This window comes from Trichogramma pretiosum, unplaced genomic scaffold (genome assembly GCF_000599845.2).
Source record: "Trichogramma pretiosum strain Unisexual culture from Peru unplaced genomic scaffold, Tpre_2.0 scaffold25, whole genome shotgun sequence".
Lineage (NCBI taxonomy): Eukaryota > Metazoa > Arthropoda > Insecta > Hymenoptera > Trichogrammatidae > Trichogramma > Trichogramma pretiosum.
In genome coordinates, this window is record NW_019641621.1 from 334,079 (window position 1) to 353,735 (window position 19,657).

At 45.8% G+C, this 19,657-nt stretch overlaps 1 protein-coding gene across 1 annotated transcript in view; it reads left to right on the forward strand.

Annotated features, from left to right (window-relative positions):
* Positions 1 to 19,657, forward strand: part of LOC106654177 (calmodulin-binding transcription activator 2) — a 66,842-nt gene that overhangs the window by 17,126 nt on the left and 30,059 nt on the right. The window contains exons 2-4 of the mRNA XM_023458871.1: positions 504 to 1,017; positions 1,249 to 1,609; positions 15,989 to 16,080. Of these exons, the coding sequence (XP_023314639.1) occupies positions 682 to 1,017; positions 1,249 to 1,609; positions 15,989 to 16,080 (789 nt within the window). The 5' untranslated portion in view covers positions 504 to 681. The remainder of the gene's footprint in view (positions 1 to 503; positions 1,018 to 1,248; positions 1,610 to 15,988; positions 16,081 to 19,657) is intronic.

The following is a 19,657-nucleotide window of genomic DNA, read 5'->3' on the forward strand; positions in this document are numbered from 1 at the left end:
GTTATATATATAGAATAATAGTTTTAATAGCAATGATCTCGTGTGTGGGTGTGAAAATAACGGTTAGAAAATTACAGAGCTTGTAATAGAAGGCACGAGAGAACGAGAGAGAGAGGCCAGTTAAAGTATTGATTTTACCGGACACTAGAGCGCAGCCACTAGCACGTTAAGCGCGCGAAAGAGAGAGAGAGAGAGAGAAATGTTTGAGCCGTTCGTTTGGCGGGTTATACGCCGCTATGCTATATACTGGCGTGTGCTGAAAAGTGGCTCATTAATGAATTAGACTCTCCGCTGCCAGGCTTGATTGGGCGATCCGTTGAAGGGCGAGCTCCCTTGAATTTTAATTTTCATCGTCTCGCCGCCGCTGCTGCGCTGCACCTATATACTCGCATACACACATACATACACGCTATCGATGAATGTATACCTTCACCCCCGTCGATAATCGCTCAATAATATTGCCCGAAAGAAAGACATATCTTATAAAATTTATCGTGTTGCAGAGCATCCTTTGGCCGAGGTACCTATTGCTATTACGATCGGAGGATTGGAAAATTTCAGCGAACTGAGGGAGGCTGAACTTTCGACTGCTGTTTAACAACAACAACGACAGTAGAATCAGAAACGGCGACGACGACCAGCAACAACAACAACTCCACCACGGCACTGACGAAGTTTGGTATGCGCCAGCTGGTGGTGCTCGAGCCGGCGGGCAGTCTACTCGTTATCCGCCGGCAGCAGCAGCAGCATCAGCGCCCGACGACGCTCCTTAATCCGGAAGCGAGCCTAGTAGACGCCGGCAGCAACGCCATTAGCAGCAACATCGTCGTAGGCAGCAAGCAAAATATCAGCGGCAGCCTCGAGCTCGGCGGTGGCAATGGTTTCGCGGCGGCGACAGCCGACCACAACCAGAACCGCATCGTCGTCGTAGCCACTGCTACCGCCGCTACCAACGTTGCTGCTGCCGCTGCTGCCGCCGCTCCCCGATCGTCTTCTTCTTCTTCTGCCTTGATACAGGTTCGTATCTTGACTACTACTACTGCTACGTAGGGCTCGTGAATATTACAGTAGAGAATTAGACGACGTTGTTTGCGTCGCGAAATTCTCCCGCTTTAGTTTCGGGGTAAGATAGCTAAATATCAATTGCTCAACCGATGAAATTACAAAAAATAAGCAAACTCGACATGATAAGATAATAAATCGCTAAAATGTATTTTATTCCTCTGGTGCACACGTGTGCGCGTATAGGCAAAACAAGCGGTGGAATTAGAGAAGAGCAGCAACGGCGGAGTCGCTAACAGCAATGTCGTCGTGTCTGCGGTCAACGTCTTGGCCACAAACGCCAAAGGATCCATTAGCAGTGTCGTCGTCGACGCGGCTACCAACACTACCACTAGCAGTAGTAGCAGTAGTAGCAGTAGCAACAACAACGTCAAGCAACGAAATGGTAACGCCGCCGCTGGTGTCGTAGTCGTCGTCGGTGGCAAGGATGACATCGTCCTCGATGGCGGCGATGTCGCCCCTAACGTAAAAAACGGCAGCGGCTCGGCCGAGGTTAAACATCAGGACTCGCTTGCGAGCAACGGCAGCAAGCAGTCGCTTCTCATCGGTAAGTGAATTACGCACCTACCGAATTATATGAATCAGAATCGAGGAGAATCGTTGTGCAGTTTCTCTCTCTCTTTCTGCCCGATTAAATTTTCTCTTCGTTTCACTTTCGCCTCGTATACTTACACGCGTACTACGCTCGCTGCAGGATTAAGCGTTTTAATGCGCTGGAGCAAAGCTAAGCAGCGGCGGCGGCGGCGCCTTAAGACAAAATTGAACTGGCTTAGGCGCGATCGTGACAAGAGCCTACTTACGCATTTAGCAAATGCGCTTAAGTACACACCTTATGTATAGCCATGTGCGTGTTACACGCAAATACGCGTACGCATATGTGTGTGTGTGTGTGTGTAAGGTAACTGCCTCTGCTACTATATGTACGCATGTATCGTGTACCGTAGCACACGTATGCGCACACACGTGGGAGGGTGGTACAGAGCTAGTGCAGCTCCACCACGTGTACATGTGTGCGTGTAGCGTAAGCTCGAAATCTGCTACCGCAGATAATTCCGACGTCCTCCGTAATTGGGATTATAGTTTACGATTATATACCAACGGCTGAGCAAAGCGCGAGAGAGCCTATATACGTACCTACATATAGGTAAGAGAGCCTGTAACCAGTAGTAGCACCGAAGCACTACTATACATTTTGGTTTATGTTGCTTCCCCGAGATATAACTTTGCCTCGCGCGCGCGAGCTCCTCCTCCTCCCACTCTTGACTCTGTATAGTAGTATGTCCCTCTCTCTCTCTCTTTTTCTAGCTTTATACGCCGCGTCGTTGCAGTTACACGCATACACACTGGGATGGGTGAGGGGGTAAAAGTTTTGGTGTGTGCAGCGGGGCATATAATACACCTCTTGCATACTTTACCGTATGTATACGCGCGGGCTGGAGAGATTCTCTATTTTTACACTTTGTTTACGCGGGGTGCGCGCGAGCCACCGGCCGCCGCCGCCGCCACCGTTTCGATTCTCGTATAATATAAGCAATGCTACATATACACACACAGCTTTTCTTTGAAAGTTGCTGGCCCCGCGCCTATAATTCAGCCAATACGGCGATATAATCTACGAGTCTCGCAGTGTAGTGGCAAGAAATATATACAGTAATGCGCTCGACACGCACTTGCAGCCCGCATATACGTGTATATATACACTTGCCCTCTAGCGCACGGTGTGTGCGAGCTTACACTTAACGCGATACCAGGTATATAGTATATAGGCACCTATATACCTTATATATACACCCCTTGCTCGTTCGCGCGCCAATTGCAGCTATAAACGTATTGTATGGTATATATATCTATATGAAGGAGCAGTTTAGGGGGGCCGTGAATATGGAAATGCATATAATTTGCTGCAGCCAAGCCGCCCCTATATATATAGATAGCCGAGAGACAGAGAGAGAGTTGAAATTGAAAATTAAAAAGTCGAAGAATCTCTATCTCTGCCTGGACCCATTATAATCGTTCGCCCGCCAAGCAGGTATTGTACTAGTTATAGGTGGTAGTACACGGCCCTGCACACTTGCCTGGACTTGAATTCCACTTTTCTCTCTCTCTCTCTCTCTCTCTGTCCTGGTGCGCCCAGCACAGGTCGCAGCACTGCTGCCTGGCGCGTCATAGAGTTTACGGGCGGATATTGCATTCCGCGCGACATTCCGAGCGCGCGACGACGAGCCACTGCGCGAAATTATATAGATATACGTGTGTGTGTGTGTGCGTGTAGAGAGAAAAGGGGCACCTATACAGGGTGGAAAAGAGCTAACGTTTGTAATTCAATTTTGTTTTATCTCGTTGGGTGTGCAAAAGAGCGAGATTTTTTTGGGGCGAGCTTTTTTTGTCGTTGTTGTTGTCATTCATTTATTTGTGTGTCGCGAGCGAGAGCGCATAAGCGACGCGCGGATTTTCAAGTACCTTCCCGCGTTTTCGAAAGATTATTGTATTTTCTCTAGTGCTAGTGCGGGGGTGGACAGGGTGTACATATAATTGTGTTGTTGCCGATACGTTAATGAAAAAGTAATTCGCGAAGAGGGATCGACGATTGAATCGGTCCACGTAAACAAAACAGCGCGTGTATCTTATAATTATTCACTCGAGAGGCAAAAATATGCGCGCGCGATATGACGAGTGTTGGTCGGATTTTATATTGTTTACTTTTATCCGTGGGCGCGCGATGACCTTCGCTTCGAGAGAGAGAGATTGAGCTCTCTCGTATATCATATAGAAGTTACGAATTTATTTTTGTTATTTGATGCGATTTATCAACGCGGAGATCGAAATAGTGCACGTAGTTTTTATATGCGAAAAAATCATTTCCACAGTGCATTTCCGTTTTGACCGAGATTCATTCTCCGTCGGTCGAGTCTACATTTTTCGAAGCGACGTACACTAAACACACAAAAGATCTCCAAGGACAATGTATAGAGAAGCTGCGCTATTTTGACACTTGCGATTGTGTCAATCGCGAATAAAGTATATAGCGAAATAAAAAATTCGAAGAAAGCGATCAACGCAGTTTTCGAGTTTTGTTTAATCGATGCCATTAAATTAAATTGGAATATTATTGACTTTTTAAAAGATAGAAAAGAGGCGGATATATTACCGTCTTAAACACATAATAAACATCAAAGCTCTAGTCTCTCTCTCTCTCTCTTTCAAGAGCTTGCGGGGGCCCTCCCGTCGTATATATTCTTGGAATAGCTTTCAGAGCTCCAATACTGCTCCACGTCATATATAACCCTAAAACGTTAAGCCGAGAGAGAGGAGGGAGGGCAGAGGGAAAGAGGGTGGGTATATATACATATGATCATAAACATACTTGTATAGCCCGAGCCATTCGATTGTAAGCGACGTACCTGAACAAGCCTCGTCGTCGTCGTCGTCGTCGTCGTAGTTCCCGAAGCTAAACATCGATCTTATACAGCCCCGGCGTAGACCCCGAGCTTAAAGATAAAAGATAAGTTCGCCGGAGAATATAACGTGATATATTTATGAGCGATTTCATCATCAAAAAAAAAGAAAGAAGAAGAAGTAAAACCAACTAGCCCCGCAGCCCCGAATCGTGCATCCACGTTTACATAATATATAAATTGAAATATCCGTCCGCCTTGTGAGAAACGCGTGGAACTGCGCGCGGGGAAAGTATCCTTTAAATTTTATTCAATCCTATACGGGCTATTGGCTACTGCTGCTGCTGCTGCTGCCCCCGTAAAAGTCGTTAAGTCGACGCGCCAATAAAATTGCATAAATCGTACACTAGCCAAGAGAGGAATGACGATGATCGCGCATCGATCGTCGTTGGCAGAATAATGAAAAACTAATTGCCCCTTTTATTGTCCTCGTCGACGTCTTCGACACAATGAATAAATCAATCATCGAATTAGCGCCGCTCAAGCGGTTCAAAGTGTATATATCGGCAGAGAGAAGGTCGAGAGAAAAGCGGCGCTATTGGCGGCACGCAGACTTCATTCTCAACCTAGAGCACCCACACACATACACATTGTTGTCTTGAGCTTTTCTCAATCCACAATCGAAAGTCGAACTGCCGAAAAAAAAACCCAACAGCAGCAGCTGGCTGGCTGGATGCTGCTTGGGTGCAGGCCTCGATTTACTCTCGAAACATGTAGCAAAGGTTTTTTCCCGGTGTGTTCAGCTTCTTTTTCCTTCTTTATTTTTATTTTTTTTTGCTTTCTTTTAAAATCAAGCAATTCTCTCTCTTCTCTCTGCGAAGCACAACACGTACTCGCGTCTCCAGAATGTTGAATGACCGAGAGGAAAAGACAAAAGGGACGTAACACAATGCGTCGAGTCCGAACGCGCTGGACGAAAAAGATAAAAATGAGAGAGAGAGAGGACGGTATGTGTCGATCCCAACGGAAACTCGAGTCAATCTTGTCTATACTTGCGTCCTTGCCGCGCGCGCCGTCTGTAGCCGCTGCCATTATTATTCGACTTTATTCGTGTATAAGATGCAACGTTATCGCCGCGAGTGCATCTCTTAAACGACGCGCGATTTTTTACACACGAGACGAGGGAAGAAAAAATAAACTCGCCCTTCGAACCGTCTTATTTCGAAATGGGATCTCTCTCTCGAGTTCATCCGCGGCTTAACCAGCTAGCCCTCTGGGTCTCCGCGTGAAAAACTAATGCTTAAAACTCTAATCCTCGGCGAGCGGCAGCAGCATATCGCGCGCTGCAAATTCTTATGGCTGCTTTTTTTATGGCTAAACGGAGGAATTTTATCTACTTTGATGGTGGTGCTTTATAGAGGGGCTTGGCACTTAGTCACCAGTTGTAAACGAATTCTCGATCTAACGAGCCGACGACATTTTCCCGCGAGTACAAAAATGAAAGGATTAAAAGAGACATTTTCGTTGAACGCTTATAAAAATATGGCTTTGCGAGCGAAGTCAGCCTCCTCCTCGCCGCCGCCCCCGCCCATATATTCATCTATAACTTATCGCGCGCATTGATCCTTGAATTTCTCTCTCGCTGGCTTATAAATATAATACACCGACTGCACCGGAGGTCACTGATAGGTGGCAGCAGTATCAGCGGCAGCAGAGGCATTCGAAGACATTCGCAGACGCACAGAGAGAAAACTTTTCTCCCTATCCCTTTTTGCTGTGAATGTATATAGCAACAACGAATCGCAGATCGCGAGCGACACTTCCTTCAAAGTTCGAATCCAGCAGCAGCTGTGACCCGTGCGGTGTACTGCTGTCTATATCCACTGTTTTGCTCGGTGTTAACGGGACACAATACGATGCAGCGCGCACGAACTATTGCATCAAGATTCGATCGCGAGATAATCATTATTATCACTTCGAGTCGCTTTGCAAAGACGCAGCACGAGTTTGTCGGTGCCTCTTTCTTTCTTTCTTTTTTTTTTATTTCTAACACGAACGACTCGTCTCGCCCATTGTCGTCCCTCTCGTTTTCTTTCCTCTAATTTTCTTAATCCCTGGCCCTCTCAGCAGCGATCCACACACACACATACAGAGCACAGCTCTGCCTATTTCAGCTCGAGACTCGCGCAGATTTAGACCTCTCGAGTCGGCTAGAGCCCACTATATACGTGTGCAGCGCGCGGCACTCGCTGCTTTAATTAAGGCGCAAACGAACTACCTAGACTATTCTAGTGCTCTGTTGTCGCCAGAAGCTCGCGCGCAGCAACGCACAGAGAAAAACCAAAGGTGTTGGTCGTTACAACACTATAACTCTAATCCGCGAGCTATTTTCCTTTTTTTTTTACACGATAAAAAGTATACAAGGGAATCGAGAGTTGAAAAATTTTTCCGAAATTGACTAACGTCGCTAATTCTCGTGCGGCGCAGCGCGTTGTAACGTCTATATATAACGGGGTTACGCAGCAAAAATACGATTACCCAAAAGAGAGCAAAAAAAAAATATATAAAGGAAAAAAAAAAGAAAACGAATCATCCCTCAAATCTCCATTAGAATGGAACCAACGCGAGCGAGAGCTCGGGCAAGGAAAAAAGTGTGACGGCCTTCATGAGAAAAAAGTACATACAGGAAGCTCGACGTCGCTCGCGCGCGAAACAAAAGCTATTACCGTACCGACCTCCTATATCTATATACACACACACGTGGAACAACGCAGCGCGGAGCCTTTCTGCGATCGTCGAGCTTTGTGCCCCCCCATTCAATGGAATATCAATACAGGATCTACTACTACCATATAGGGCCGTCGTCGTAGTAGTCGTTGTGCGACTACGGGCGAATTTCGCGCGAGAAAACGCGTATAAAAAAAGTACAGTGCAGGAGGTATTTAAAGAACGAGAACGAATTCGTGCCGGGACGCGCGAGCGCGAGAAAGAGAGATGTCAAAATATTTTGCGCTTCGCGTTTCCCCAATCAATATCCATGGCAACGGCACATGGCAGCAGCAGCGGGCGCGCGTTGGAATATCGAATTGCTTATTTTTTTTCTGTTTATTGTTTTCGTCGTCGTCGTTGTTGTTATTCTTCTGTCTCGTGTGCGAAGCATTCCTAGCTACGAGCCGATACGGATCGAAGTTCTATTTATTTGATAATCATCTCTCAAGTTTTATTGAAAATTTAAAGGTCGTATTAGAATCGCTTCGATATAGTACACACTCGCATCCCTTTGCATTATTCAAGCAAATAATCCCATTCATCGGTCATTCGTCGGAGCCGTTACTGCTGCGGTGCGGCATGCAGGAGCTGCTGCGTGCTCTTTTGCGTACATATACACATATCCTAGGCAGCAGCAGAGAGGCTAGAGAATATGGTACAGTTGCCTTTTTAGCCCTTACGTACACGGACACGACTATAGTCGTATGCGTGCAAGCACCACAAGGCTGCGGGCCTGGCGAGCAGAGCTCCGCAGCCGCACACACACGCTCGGGGGGGCTCTCTGCCGCCGCTGTGCTTAATTTCGTTGGTCCTCCCCCCCTGCCCTGCCACATGCATCGCCTCTCGCACTTTCCGCGCGTGCACGTGCATATGTATGTCTGCCCCGACTGTGTTTCTCTTTACACGCGTATATACGTGTACGCGCGCGGTCCAGAGGATACCGTATATATACGTAGCTCTGGGTTCTCTCGTACATACATACATACGTATAGCCGTAGTACCAATGGGCTGAAGCCCTCGATCTCTGTTACGTCGTTGGACGATCGCTACGCAGCCGGCTATATAATGATGTACTGATTAGCTCATTTGACTCGACGATACAGCTATGTATATACAGCTCGTCTGCCGCTGCTGCTATACACGTGCGCCGCCGCCACTGAATTACCGAGCGATTAACTTCATTGCGATTCCCCGGAATGATCGTATACATATGCATGATAGAGTTGCGTAGCTGTATTGCGTGGAGGATCGTTCAAATGAGCGTATACGATAAAACGACATCGCGCTGTTTTTCGACTGTATGGCAGAAATTATTTGCAACTGTCATTTCTGTTTTATACATAAACTTTCGCCGTAACGCGTATATCGCTGGGGCGCTGCTCCGCGCGCGAGTGTAATGCAATTTACAGTTGTTTAATTTCGGGGTGTATACGGATCCGCGCTCTGTACGCAAGGAAATAACTTGGCCGTTTTGTAGGTCAGTCAGTCGACAACACCAACGCCACGATTCGCAGCCAAATTTATACTATATATCTCTCTCACCCTGCAGCTCTGTATATTTATATAGCTGATGCGCAGGCTCGAATAAACGTAACGTGCAGAGAGAGATCCTCGTGCGAATTTTCATAATATAGCTCCGCGCTCACCCCCTTTAACGCGCGCAAAATCCTTCAAACTGATTGATTAGAATTATCTGCGAAAACAATGCATCTAAGCTCGTGCGCGCGCGTTTGATTACCCACAGGTACCATACGTGCGTGCGTGTGCGCGATGTAATTTAGTGCGAGCTACGTGTGTAACCCGCGCGAAGGGCGAGTATATTATAAGGCGCCCGCCTTCGAGGCGAGGTGCAAATAAGAAGCACACGCGGCTCTCTCTCTCGCCGGCAATTTCCGCGATGGGAAAAGCGGCGGCCCATCGTAATTATACAGATGAAAAATAATTTATACACACACACACACACACACTCGCTTTCTCGCTCGTCGATAGTACGAGGAGATAAGTGTTAACTGCGTTATGTGTGCAGCACACGATCTAACACTCTGCAATTAATTAAAATTAGAATTAAAGGCGCTACATGTATATAGATGATGTGCGAGCACACTTTAATACGTTATATCATACGTAACGCGAGGAGGAGGGTATAAAAGAATCGAATGTTTCGCGCCTGCACACATATAATGTAAGCGTGTGTATATGTGTATGCGAGCGTGGCAGCTGTTGACCACGTGCGCGTGATAAATTCATAGGTAAAATAAAGCATAATATCATCCCGCTGCTGCTGCTGCTGCTGTTTTGGTGTGCAGCGGGCGCACGAGAAAGAGAGCGTACGGCAGCGTGTGCGAGAGATAAAAAGATGAAAAAAATGTGTACCACCGCTGCTGCTGCAAGCTCTCGAGCTTTTGCGCGATATATACAACATCGTATATATATAGCTACAGACATCCTTAGACATTGGGAAATATCTACGCGACAAGGAATAATTTAGCAGTCGAGCAATACCGAGAGAGAGAGCGAGGGAGAGAGAAGGAAGTCGCACACACTTTTCGGTATAACGTCGGCGGAGAAGCCGCCTGTGCGGTCAAATTATTCATCGATATCGCTCTTCGTCGCTCGTCCTTCCCTCCCACAGACCCCCGCGTTGGTAGTCTCTCTGCACCTCTCTGACTCTGGAAAGTCCTGCGCCTGCCACACGTAGCTTCGTGTAGCTCCTCCACCAGTAGTAGATATATTCGCGCGCATAAAAAATCTGCGGGGGATTGACTTATTGCTTTTCCACGTGATGTCGCTCGCCTCTCTCTCGACTTTTTAGCAGCAGTAAGGGGGCGAAAAGGACCTAGATCACGCGTGCACGAGAGAGAGAGGGCTCCAGGTGTGTTTTTTCTCTCCGAAACTCGCAGCGTGAGAGCGGCAGCGGCTCCTCTCGCATAAGCGTGAGCGTGAGCGCGCGCGACTGTGGCACGGAAATGTGAGCGGAATATATGCGCGATTTCTCAGTGCAGGATTCTTATATGCATGTATGTATGCTATAGCATACTTACACACACAGACACATGGTAGGGTCCTGCAAAGCACGAGCTTACACACACCCACACAGACAAAACAGATATATGTATAAGCTCTCTCTGTGCTGGCACGAGCCAAAAGGTTCAAAGTGCGCCCGCGCAAACTGAAAAGCTCTGCCCCCTATGGCCTCCCTCCCTCCCGTGTGCACCGCCACCAAATCTCTCTCTCTCTCTCTCTCTCTGTCTCCGTCTCTCTTACTGGCCTCGACTGGCGACGACGATCGGAGGCAAGCGTTGGCGCGCGCGCGCGCACCACTCGCGCGCGATGGTGTGTTACACTGCTCTCCGCTCTCTCTAGGGTATACAACGTGCGTGTGCCTATACGTGTATGAATTTACGTGCGTGTGTATGTGTGTGCCCTCCGACGTGCAACCACTACCAGTTGAAAGCCAGCAGTAGCAGAAGCGATGCAACTAGGCAGCAGCAGCAGCAGCCCTCGTGCACATGCACCCCGTGCCCCAATGCAATGCCAACCGAGAGTAGTAGTGCGAGGGGAGGGGGGTTGGTTGTAGTCGCTCTCTCTCTCTCTCTCTCTCTCTCTTACTTCTTCCACGTCGTGTGTTCGTTCGCTCGCTCGCTCGTTCTCGTTCGTGCTACTCTGGCTCTGCTGGTGCCGAGCTGCTGCTCGGCTCTATAGGCTCCTCACTCTGCGGCTCCCGCCGCTCGGGAGCAGACACGCGGGGCAACAACGTCAACATCTTTATTCTGTCTATATACCACTAGTGTATACTACTACTATCCAACGTCACTTCTCTATCTCTCTCTCGTTCTCCGAAAAGCTGTCACTTACATCCAACTACTATCTGTCAACTGTGCTGTGTCAAACGACACACTTCTCTATCTATCTCTCACTCCTATAATCTCACTTCGTTGTTGCTCTCGCTGTCGCGCGAGCGCGGCCTTATATACATTACGATTAACACCAAAATAATATCTACTTGTATCTACTCTATCTATCAATCTCGCTCTCGGAAGGCCTATCTCCGTCAACGACGTTTGGTTGTTGTTGTTGTGTGATAAATAGAACTTGACGAATCGACGACTCGCAAGCTCCGAAAGCTCCTTCCTCTCTGTCTTTGCGATTTCTTCCCTGTTTTTCATGTAAATAATAATCAAGGAGAAAGAAGAGACGGAATAACAAGGACGACGACGACGACCGAAGACAAAGTGAAAAAGGAAGAAAAAGGATGTAAAAGAAAGAGAGAGACTGACAGCAGCCTGTCCGCCCGCACACACATACACACGAGTTCGATAAAAAAGTGTTTTTCGCAAAATACACTGACTGCACATCCGCGCGTCTGATGTACGAGTAAAAAAGTAGAGGAGTCGTAGGAGGAGGAAGAAGAAAGAAAAAAGAAAAGTGTGTTACATAAGTGACTCGTACGCGCGCGTGTGTCTATGTGAATAAAATCCGTTTACGGTGATAGTTCCAGTTTTCATCTGCTTCTCTCTCGCTCTCTCTCCCTTACACTCTCGACTTCGCTCCACTGCTCAAAAGACACATATATAGAGAGAGAGAAGAGAGTTTTTTCGCGGATGTGGGGTAGCAGAAACAGCGGCAGCAGCGAGCGAGCGACTAAAAAACGCATCTACGTATCGCGTGGTGCACACGCATCAGAAAGCACGAGAAAATTTTTAGCCCAGTGTCTCTATTTCTCAAAGCCTAAAACTCCTTGCTCCTTTTTTCTCTCTCTATCTCACTTAACTCTCTTATAATTCTGACTCTATTTCAAAACTTAAAGTAATAATAATAATAAATAATAAGTAATCAAGTCTTCGATAATCAGCATTATCGCGTCTTAACAGTGCGCTTCGGTAATAAGGTAGTGCGGTGTGCCTTTTTGAAGCCTTTAGTGCCCAAACACACGTGGAGGTCCCCACGTACACGAGTCATCTCACACACGGTTTAAATAAAAAATAAAGTAAATGAAGAAAATGCCAATGCCTACATTAAGAGAAAAGTGAATAAGCACAACGAATACTTTGTTTTAAGTGATAAGTATCAGAGACTGGTCAGACCGACCGAACGCGCGTGATTTTAATCCAAGAGTTACGCACGAGTGCGACGTAAATAAGGGCCTCGGCTCGTTTTTAAAATAACAGTTACACTGGCAGCTACCACTACTGCCGAGAGTCATAACAATAACGGCAATAATAAACAACGAGCAGTAGCCACGTGGTCGCCGTCATCGTCGTCGTCCGCGTCCGCGTCGTCTGCGATACCACGCGGTGGCAGCGGCGGCGGCAGCAGCAGCGGCAACAACAATGCTGTTGTGGCTCGTCGTCAGTGGGCCAACGACACAAAGACGATCACGACGAAATTCAAGCAGTCATCCGCGATCGGCGAATACTTTCGCCTGCACAAGTACATCGGCTTCGTTAAACGAAGCGATGGTATTAACGTTAGCTGTAGCGGCGGCTTACACGAGGACAATTACGATAATTGCGCGGGCGGCGACGATCGCCCGTCGACTGTCGACCGCAGCGACGATCGCTATAATTTTAATTCAGGCAGCTCTGCGAGCGATAGCGGATAGCCTCTTGGTAGCACTGCTGGTTTTATCGAGCCCCACGTGGTTCCAAGTAGCAGCGATACGGACGACCACGACGGCGAGGCTCTACATCTAGCTTTGATGAGAGGTCGTTACTGCAATAGACTGGTCGTCGTACGCGCGGGAGCTGCAGCTGGCGATAGTGGTAGTGGTAGTAGTGGCTGTGCCGACGACGATAAAAAAAACACGAATCATCATCGTAACAACAACAATAATAATAATAACAAGAACCGGACGAGCAAGATGGCTGGATTTCATGGCCACGCGTCTGGACACCAGCGCGTTGTTTATCACGCGTCTTATCCCACGCCTTTAGCACCGAGTAAGTTCCGCTCTTTTCTTTTCTCTTCCTTTTTTTCTTCTTACTCCGCTTCTTTCTTTCTTTAATCTCCAATCTCGGAGTTTTCTTCGAGGTATTAAACTCGAGGGGCAGGGTTGGGATGTTTTCATTGAGTTTGGGTCTTTATCTCGGTCGGAGATCCGTACGAATTAGCTAAAACGTTGATAAAATTACTTGGGAGTATATATATGGCGGCGCGCGTGGCTGAGGCTACATTTCTTTAATGAAAATTAATGATTCGCACGATGAATCATGAAAATTGCATCAACAACGATCGATCTTTCTTCGAACACACGTGCTTCGCACCCAAGTATATATACCCCCCCACACCAAAGAAACTCCAATGTAAATTGATCTTATCGAGGCAGTGATTTTTTTCTTTTTTCTTTATGCGAATGCATCAAAAGTTATTCCTCGCAGTTGCCGCGAACGACACGCGGGCAGACGAGGGATGGGTGGGTGCAGGGGGCCGCGGAGGGCGAGAAAGGAGATTATACCAATAAAAACGATGGAAATTGTCTGTGGGCACGATACCCGCTTTTTTTAAATTAGGCTTCGGTGTAAAACTGTAGTGGAGTTTCGATTCGCGCGCGCGCAAAAAAAGCAGCTTTTCGCGAAACTTTCTCTCTCTCTTTTTTTTGTTACAACAAAATGAAAACGTAAAGGATCGTATTCTCCGTGGGGTATACAAAATTATGATTATATTTTTAGCTGCACAAAAAATATGTGTCACACGTTCGAAATTGAAACGAAATCTCTGTTTTACTTTCCGATTGTATATAAACGGAGGTAGATGAGATTTTTAAACAAATTCCGACGGAATTGGAAAAAATTTCACTGATCGACCATAAAAAAACGGCATCATCGTCGACGCGACACATTTTCTCGCAGCGAAGTATAAATCCTATCCCGATATTTGTCCCGGTACCGATTAACGAGCTACACACAGCACAGCACACGGCGCGAATCCCACCACGACACATCGCAGAGAGAGAGTAATCTTGATGAAACGGTGGTATGTAAATTATAGACGAGCTCCGAGAGAGAACTCGATGTGGATGGAATGAGCTCTAACGAACGCCAACTCCGCTACGCTACACTGTTATGTATACAGAGTTACAACACGTTGGTAAGCGAGCGCCCCTTCGCCTCCCCCGATGCTTACATGCTCGCGCCCTCGACGTCTACGATTTTTCTACTCCGTCATTCGCCTCGTATAACGATCCTCAACGTTTATATGCACCTTTGACGTGCAGATGTTAATGTACACCTTCTATACCTTCGTATACGTGTGTGTATAGCCTACCGAATAGACATCGCGAGAGCTGTACAGGCGTACGTATTTTTGCCTTTGTTTTGGTCATTTGAATTGATAATGAACCGAAGAGAGAAGGAAGAATATTTACGGTACCAGATATGGGTGTCTTTGCTCTATATACAGCTACTGCTGTACTCTGTGTGTGTGTGTGTGTCTGTGTTCGCGTGTTGTGTGTGCTTTCTCGAGTGCCTATATAGTAGCTCGCGTCAGGCACATAGTATTTCTCTCTCGTTCTATATACAGAAGAGCTTTAACTTTGTTATGATAAATTCTGTGCTTTCGTGCTTAACTTGAAGGGGGTGAGAGAGAGAAAAAAAAAACACTTTACCCGGAGTAAAATCAAAAGTTTTAGGAGTTGGAAATTTGCTAATACACCTTACCGAGAATTCGAAAGGGATACAATATACCGAAGTAAAAGTAAAAAATTAAAATTTTGTAACTTCGCGCGCGCCTCCGGACGACTTTTGTTCCGTTGTTACGTTGATAAAGTGTATACAGCTTGTAACGATTTCATTTCTGATTTTTCGAAACATAACGGAGTGACCCAGATGTAATAAAGTATGTGCACATTTTCTAATCTTAATTGGTAATCGGCTCTGATTAAATGAACATTACATCTGTTGAGATCAAAGTCCTTTCAGATGGAACCTTTTGGAATTGTCAATCGTAATCGGATAATCGCGTATGCACGAGTAAATTAGCCAGGCTATTACTACCAACATTCGTCGCGAGGGTTTTGTCTTTGAACATGATCTATTATTTATTTGCTCTCGTGCGTTTATTCTAATGGCACTTTCAAGATTTAATTATACGTGATTTCGCTTTATATAATTACTTTAACCATCATAATGATATTTTAATCGTTCATCGTCAATTCCGTCGGAAATAGAAATACAACTAATTCGTTTTAATTTAAATCACTGTGGTATACTTTTTCTTTTTAATTATTCGATCGAACCTTGTAATCATTCAAGTATTACTTCTACACGAACATGAATTAAAGTCGACGTAATAGCAATAATAATAATAAGTTAAAAGTCGGGCGGGAGGAGAAAAAAAAAGTTACTATGTGTTAAGTTTTGGCATTGCTAAGACCGTTCCTTTTGTGCACGCACAGCCCGTGGGGCTTGCGTTTCTCTGTAATAACGTATTCGCCTTGGGAAAATACCGTCATAACTTTTTATCGATTAAATAAATTTTATCTGTATGGTTCATTTGGAACTTTATTTCGCATTCCCGCCGCGCCCCTCCTCGACTTCAAATTTAGCTGTCCTTACTACTTTCTGACACTTACATTTGTTTCAGTGCGCGCGATTATCGCGTCATTTCCATAACAATAATGATAAATAACAAAAAGAAAAAGGAGAGAGAGAAAAAGTAAATAGATCGGAATAATACTAGCTCTGTTGCATTTTTTATCGATATTTATTTGCTGTATAGAATTTATGTATTTTGTATGACCCAAGACCCGTCTGGTATGTCCGTAGATGGAGATCCGATCAAGCTGCCAGAAAATTTGGAGACGCTGCCGCGTGCGGAGCATTTTCCTACACAAAGGCATCGATGGAATACCAATGAGGTAAGTGACCAATGTTCATGTCCACTCGTCCGAAATAATTTTCTAAGATTTCCCTCGAAACGTCTCGTCGTCTACTCGAGCAAGAAGAAGAAGGAGGAGGAGGAGCCGCCTCCCGATCGAGAGACACAAAAGGACAAAACGTACATACATATATAGCGAGGCGCGGGGGGAAAGGAGGGTTAAAAGCTAACTTGATCGAGAGAAGGAAGAGAGAGCCATCGAAGCATCGGGGCGAAGTTCTCGGATAAATAAACCGTGTGCGCACAAATTATTCGAAAGCGGAAATCGTCGGTAATTCATCGGCGACTCTTTTGTATTTATATATCGTGATAAACTTTTAAAGACGCGTTTAATCGATTCGACGCAACGAGGCAACGACGTGTTGTTTTTCGATCGCTCTACGATAAAGATAATTGCGAAAAAATAAAGTAATAAAGTGAATGATTTTTTTTCTTGCACCTCCACCACCACTACCACCCCCCGCCGCACTCTTAATCTTTGTCGCGCGCAAAATTTACATTACACGTATTGCGTGCGTTTTGGTATTGAAAAATGCACAATCACCGTGTGTTTGCCGAGGCTTGAACGATTGTACATTATACCCTCTTTAAAAGCGCTTCGAAGCAAACAAAGTATTATACACGAAAAAAAAAGTTATTTTCTGCTCGACGCGTTTAAAAATTAGCATTTTTTTGGTACACGTAAGAAACAACAAAAATTACAAAAAGCTATCAAAAATATGTTTACGGTATATATCGTCATACGTACATGCGGCCATTACACACAAAGAATTTTCGCTTACACCGCATGCTCGAACTTTATCTTTTCTTTCTCCGGCCTTGCGTCTGCGCTTATTACTACAGTCCTCTCTCTGTGGCGCGTCCTTCAGCTTGTTGACTATTAATTTTGCAACAATTTCAATTTTTTTCTTTTTTTTTTTTCGGCGTTGGGAGTGAGAAAATTAAAATTGTTTTAGTAGTATCCCCAACGCAACGTCAAAAATACCTTTTTAAAAAGCCTAATAAATTAAACCTCTTAAACATAATAAAACATCAGAGCCCGAGCTCTCGCACTTATATGGTATATATAGCGCTCTAGCAGCCAGCCAACGAAGGAGTAATTTAAATAATATCGCGCGCGAGCGTTAAAAACGTGCAAAGGAGCGAGCGAGTGAGCGAGCGCGTGGGGTCGAAATAAAAAAGTGGGTAACTCGCTCTTACACACACACACGAGCTAGAATAATAAATAAATGCGAATGTGAATACTTAGTTAATTCGTAAACATAAATAGGGCTTTTTACGCTATATATTTTACGCGTGCACACATAAGTACTCGCGATACTCGTATATTAAGGATGAAGCGGGGGGCGGCGAGTTTTGGCTGGTTAACGCCGTTGATGTTATCTCGCTTCCCTCTCGCCCTAGCAGCATACAGCACACAGCGCACACCATACGCGCCGCGTGTGTATAGTCGCGTAATAGTCAGCAGAGCGCAGTGAGAGAGAGAGAGAGTGTGAGAAACTAATGCCTATGTATGCAACACACGAGAAAACGAGAAAAAGCAATGTACCGTACGCACATGTAGTAGCAGCAGCGAGAGAGAGAGAGAGAGAGAGAGAGAGAGCAAAAGAGATGTTCAAAGCTCAGAGTTTTTCGTTCGCTTTTTTCGGGGGGGCTGGCTCGGGAATTTTTGCAGCACATTGCTACTGCTACTGGGATATCTACGTGTAAATTTTGCCTACCTCTCTATCTCTATCTCTCTCTCTTTTTTTCACCAACCCACCGAGCCCATGGTGGCGAAAATGAATGGTTGAGAGGCGTAAGAGAAATTTTTCATTAAAAAAAAAAAAGAAAAAAAGAAACGAGCTTGCAGCGGCAGCACGCGCCTGCCCGAGCTATTAAAACTAATTTTAACGCTCAATTGAGTGGCCTGACGAAGTAGGTATTACCTTATGATTATTCCGCGCGAGTAAATTGCACCGAGAGAGAGCAAGAGAGAATGGGGTGGAAGGTCAAATGGCGGTCAGTTTTCATTTATATATATATAATATATATAACCCTAGTACATGAAAGGTTCCAGCGAGTTGGTCCAATTATTTGCAGACGCTCGTTGCTGCTCTCTCTCTCTCGCATTCATCCCCGAATTCAAAGCTAATCCGCGCCGGAGCGTCCAAATTCCCTATGTCAAAGATCACACCTACAGTTATCGATCATCGATCAGAGATTCTTTCTTTTTTTTTCTTTTTCATTATCGTCGAAGTAAAAGTAAAAATACAGAAGGAATGAAAAATCCTGCGAGAGTCCGCGTGCGCGCGCGGGCTCTTTTTAAAGTAGAATGTGCGAGTGCGGGGGTAGTTCTCTCTTATTGGGGGTGAGTGGGGGGGCTAGCAGCGCGAGCAACAGCAGCACGTGCAAACTACAAGCTCACACATGCACACAGACACATAGACGAAAAATGTGTGTGCGAGTGAGTGTGCTGGACTACACACGTACATAATACACAGACTCACACTTACAGCAGCAGCAGCAGCAGCAGCAGCAGCAGCTCGAGTCATATAGCGACTCGTTGGCTGACCCCGCTTGGCCTCCGATCAATAGCGCTCTCTCTCTCTCTCTCTCTCTCTTTCTCTCTTACCCGCGCGCGCGTTTCCCGAGTGCAAGAGAGAGAGGCACCTCTATAGGTTGCCACTCTCTCTCTTTTGCTCTAGCTCTACTAGCGACAGTAAAGGGCTCTCGTGAGTAATTGGGATGAAGAAGACGAAGAAGAAGTGGTAGCGACTCGTGCCAAGGTGTAATTGGAAAAAACCGTGCGTAGAATTATAACCCCGACGACGACGACGACGTTGCTGCCGCGTGGAAAGCTCGTGCCGCCGCCGCGTGGGTATAAGAGAAAGAGAAACAATAATATTATTCTACGCGCGCAAGCTCGCGAGAAAGTGTTTCACGCGACGTTATATTGTTTTTCTTTAAATCGCGTTTCTCATGTACATATTTTGAAGGATATTTTGGAAATTAATGTTCGACTTTTTTAAGTTCGACTTTTAGCTCGTTTCTGTAGTCGGACTATGAAAGAGCATTTTTACATCGAAGACGTGAACTTCGTAGTTTTTCGGAAAATGCGCAAATTATAATTGTCAGTCCTGACACTAATCAACTTATACAATTGTTTTGGCTTGGCCACTTGCGGATTTACGCGCGAAAGGTACTCGCCATCTGGCGGCGGAGACCGAAGATGGCCCGAATAATAAGTAGATATACGCGAGCTTTTGATTTTTCAGTAAAACGACAAATCCGTTTATAAGGGTAAAGCTATTTTTTTTTAAACCGATATCGTATATAATTGAAGCATTTAAAATTTGCGCTGCCGAGGCTATATTAAGACAGCTCTCTCTCTCTCTCTCTCTCGTATACGTCGAGGTCGTTACAGTTCATAAATCGCAGCAGTAGCAGCTGCGACGCGATGCGATGCTTGCTGCTGCTGCGCGGACCACATCATCAAATGAGTAACTCTACGGCTGCTGCTCGGCGAGCTGTGTCACCGAGAAAGTAACTCCGTAACTCCATTTAACTGCCAGTCC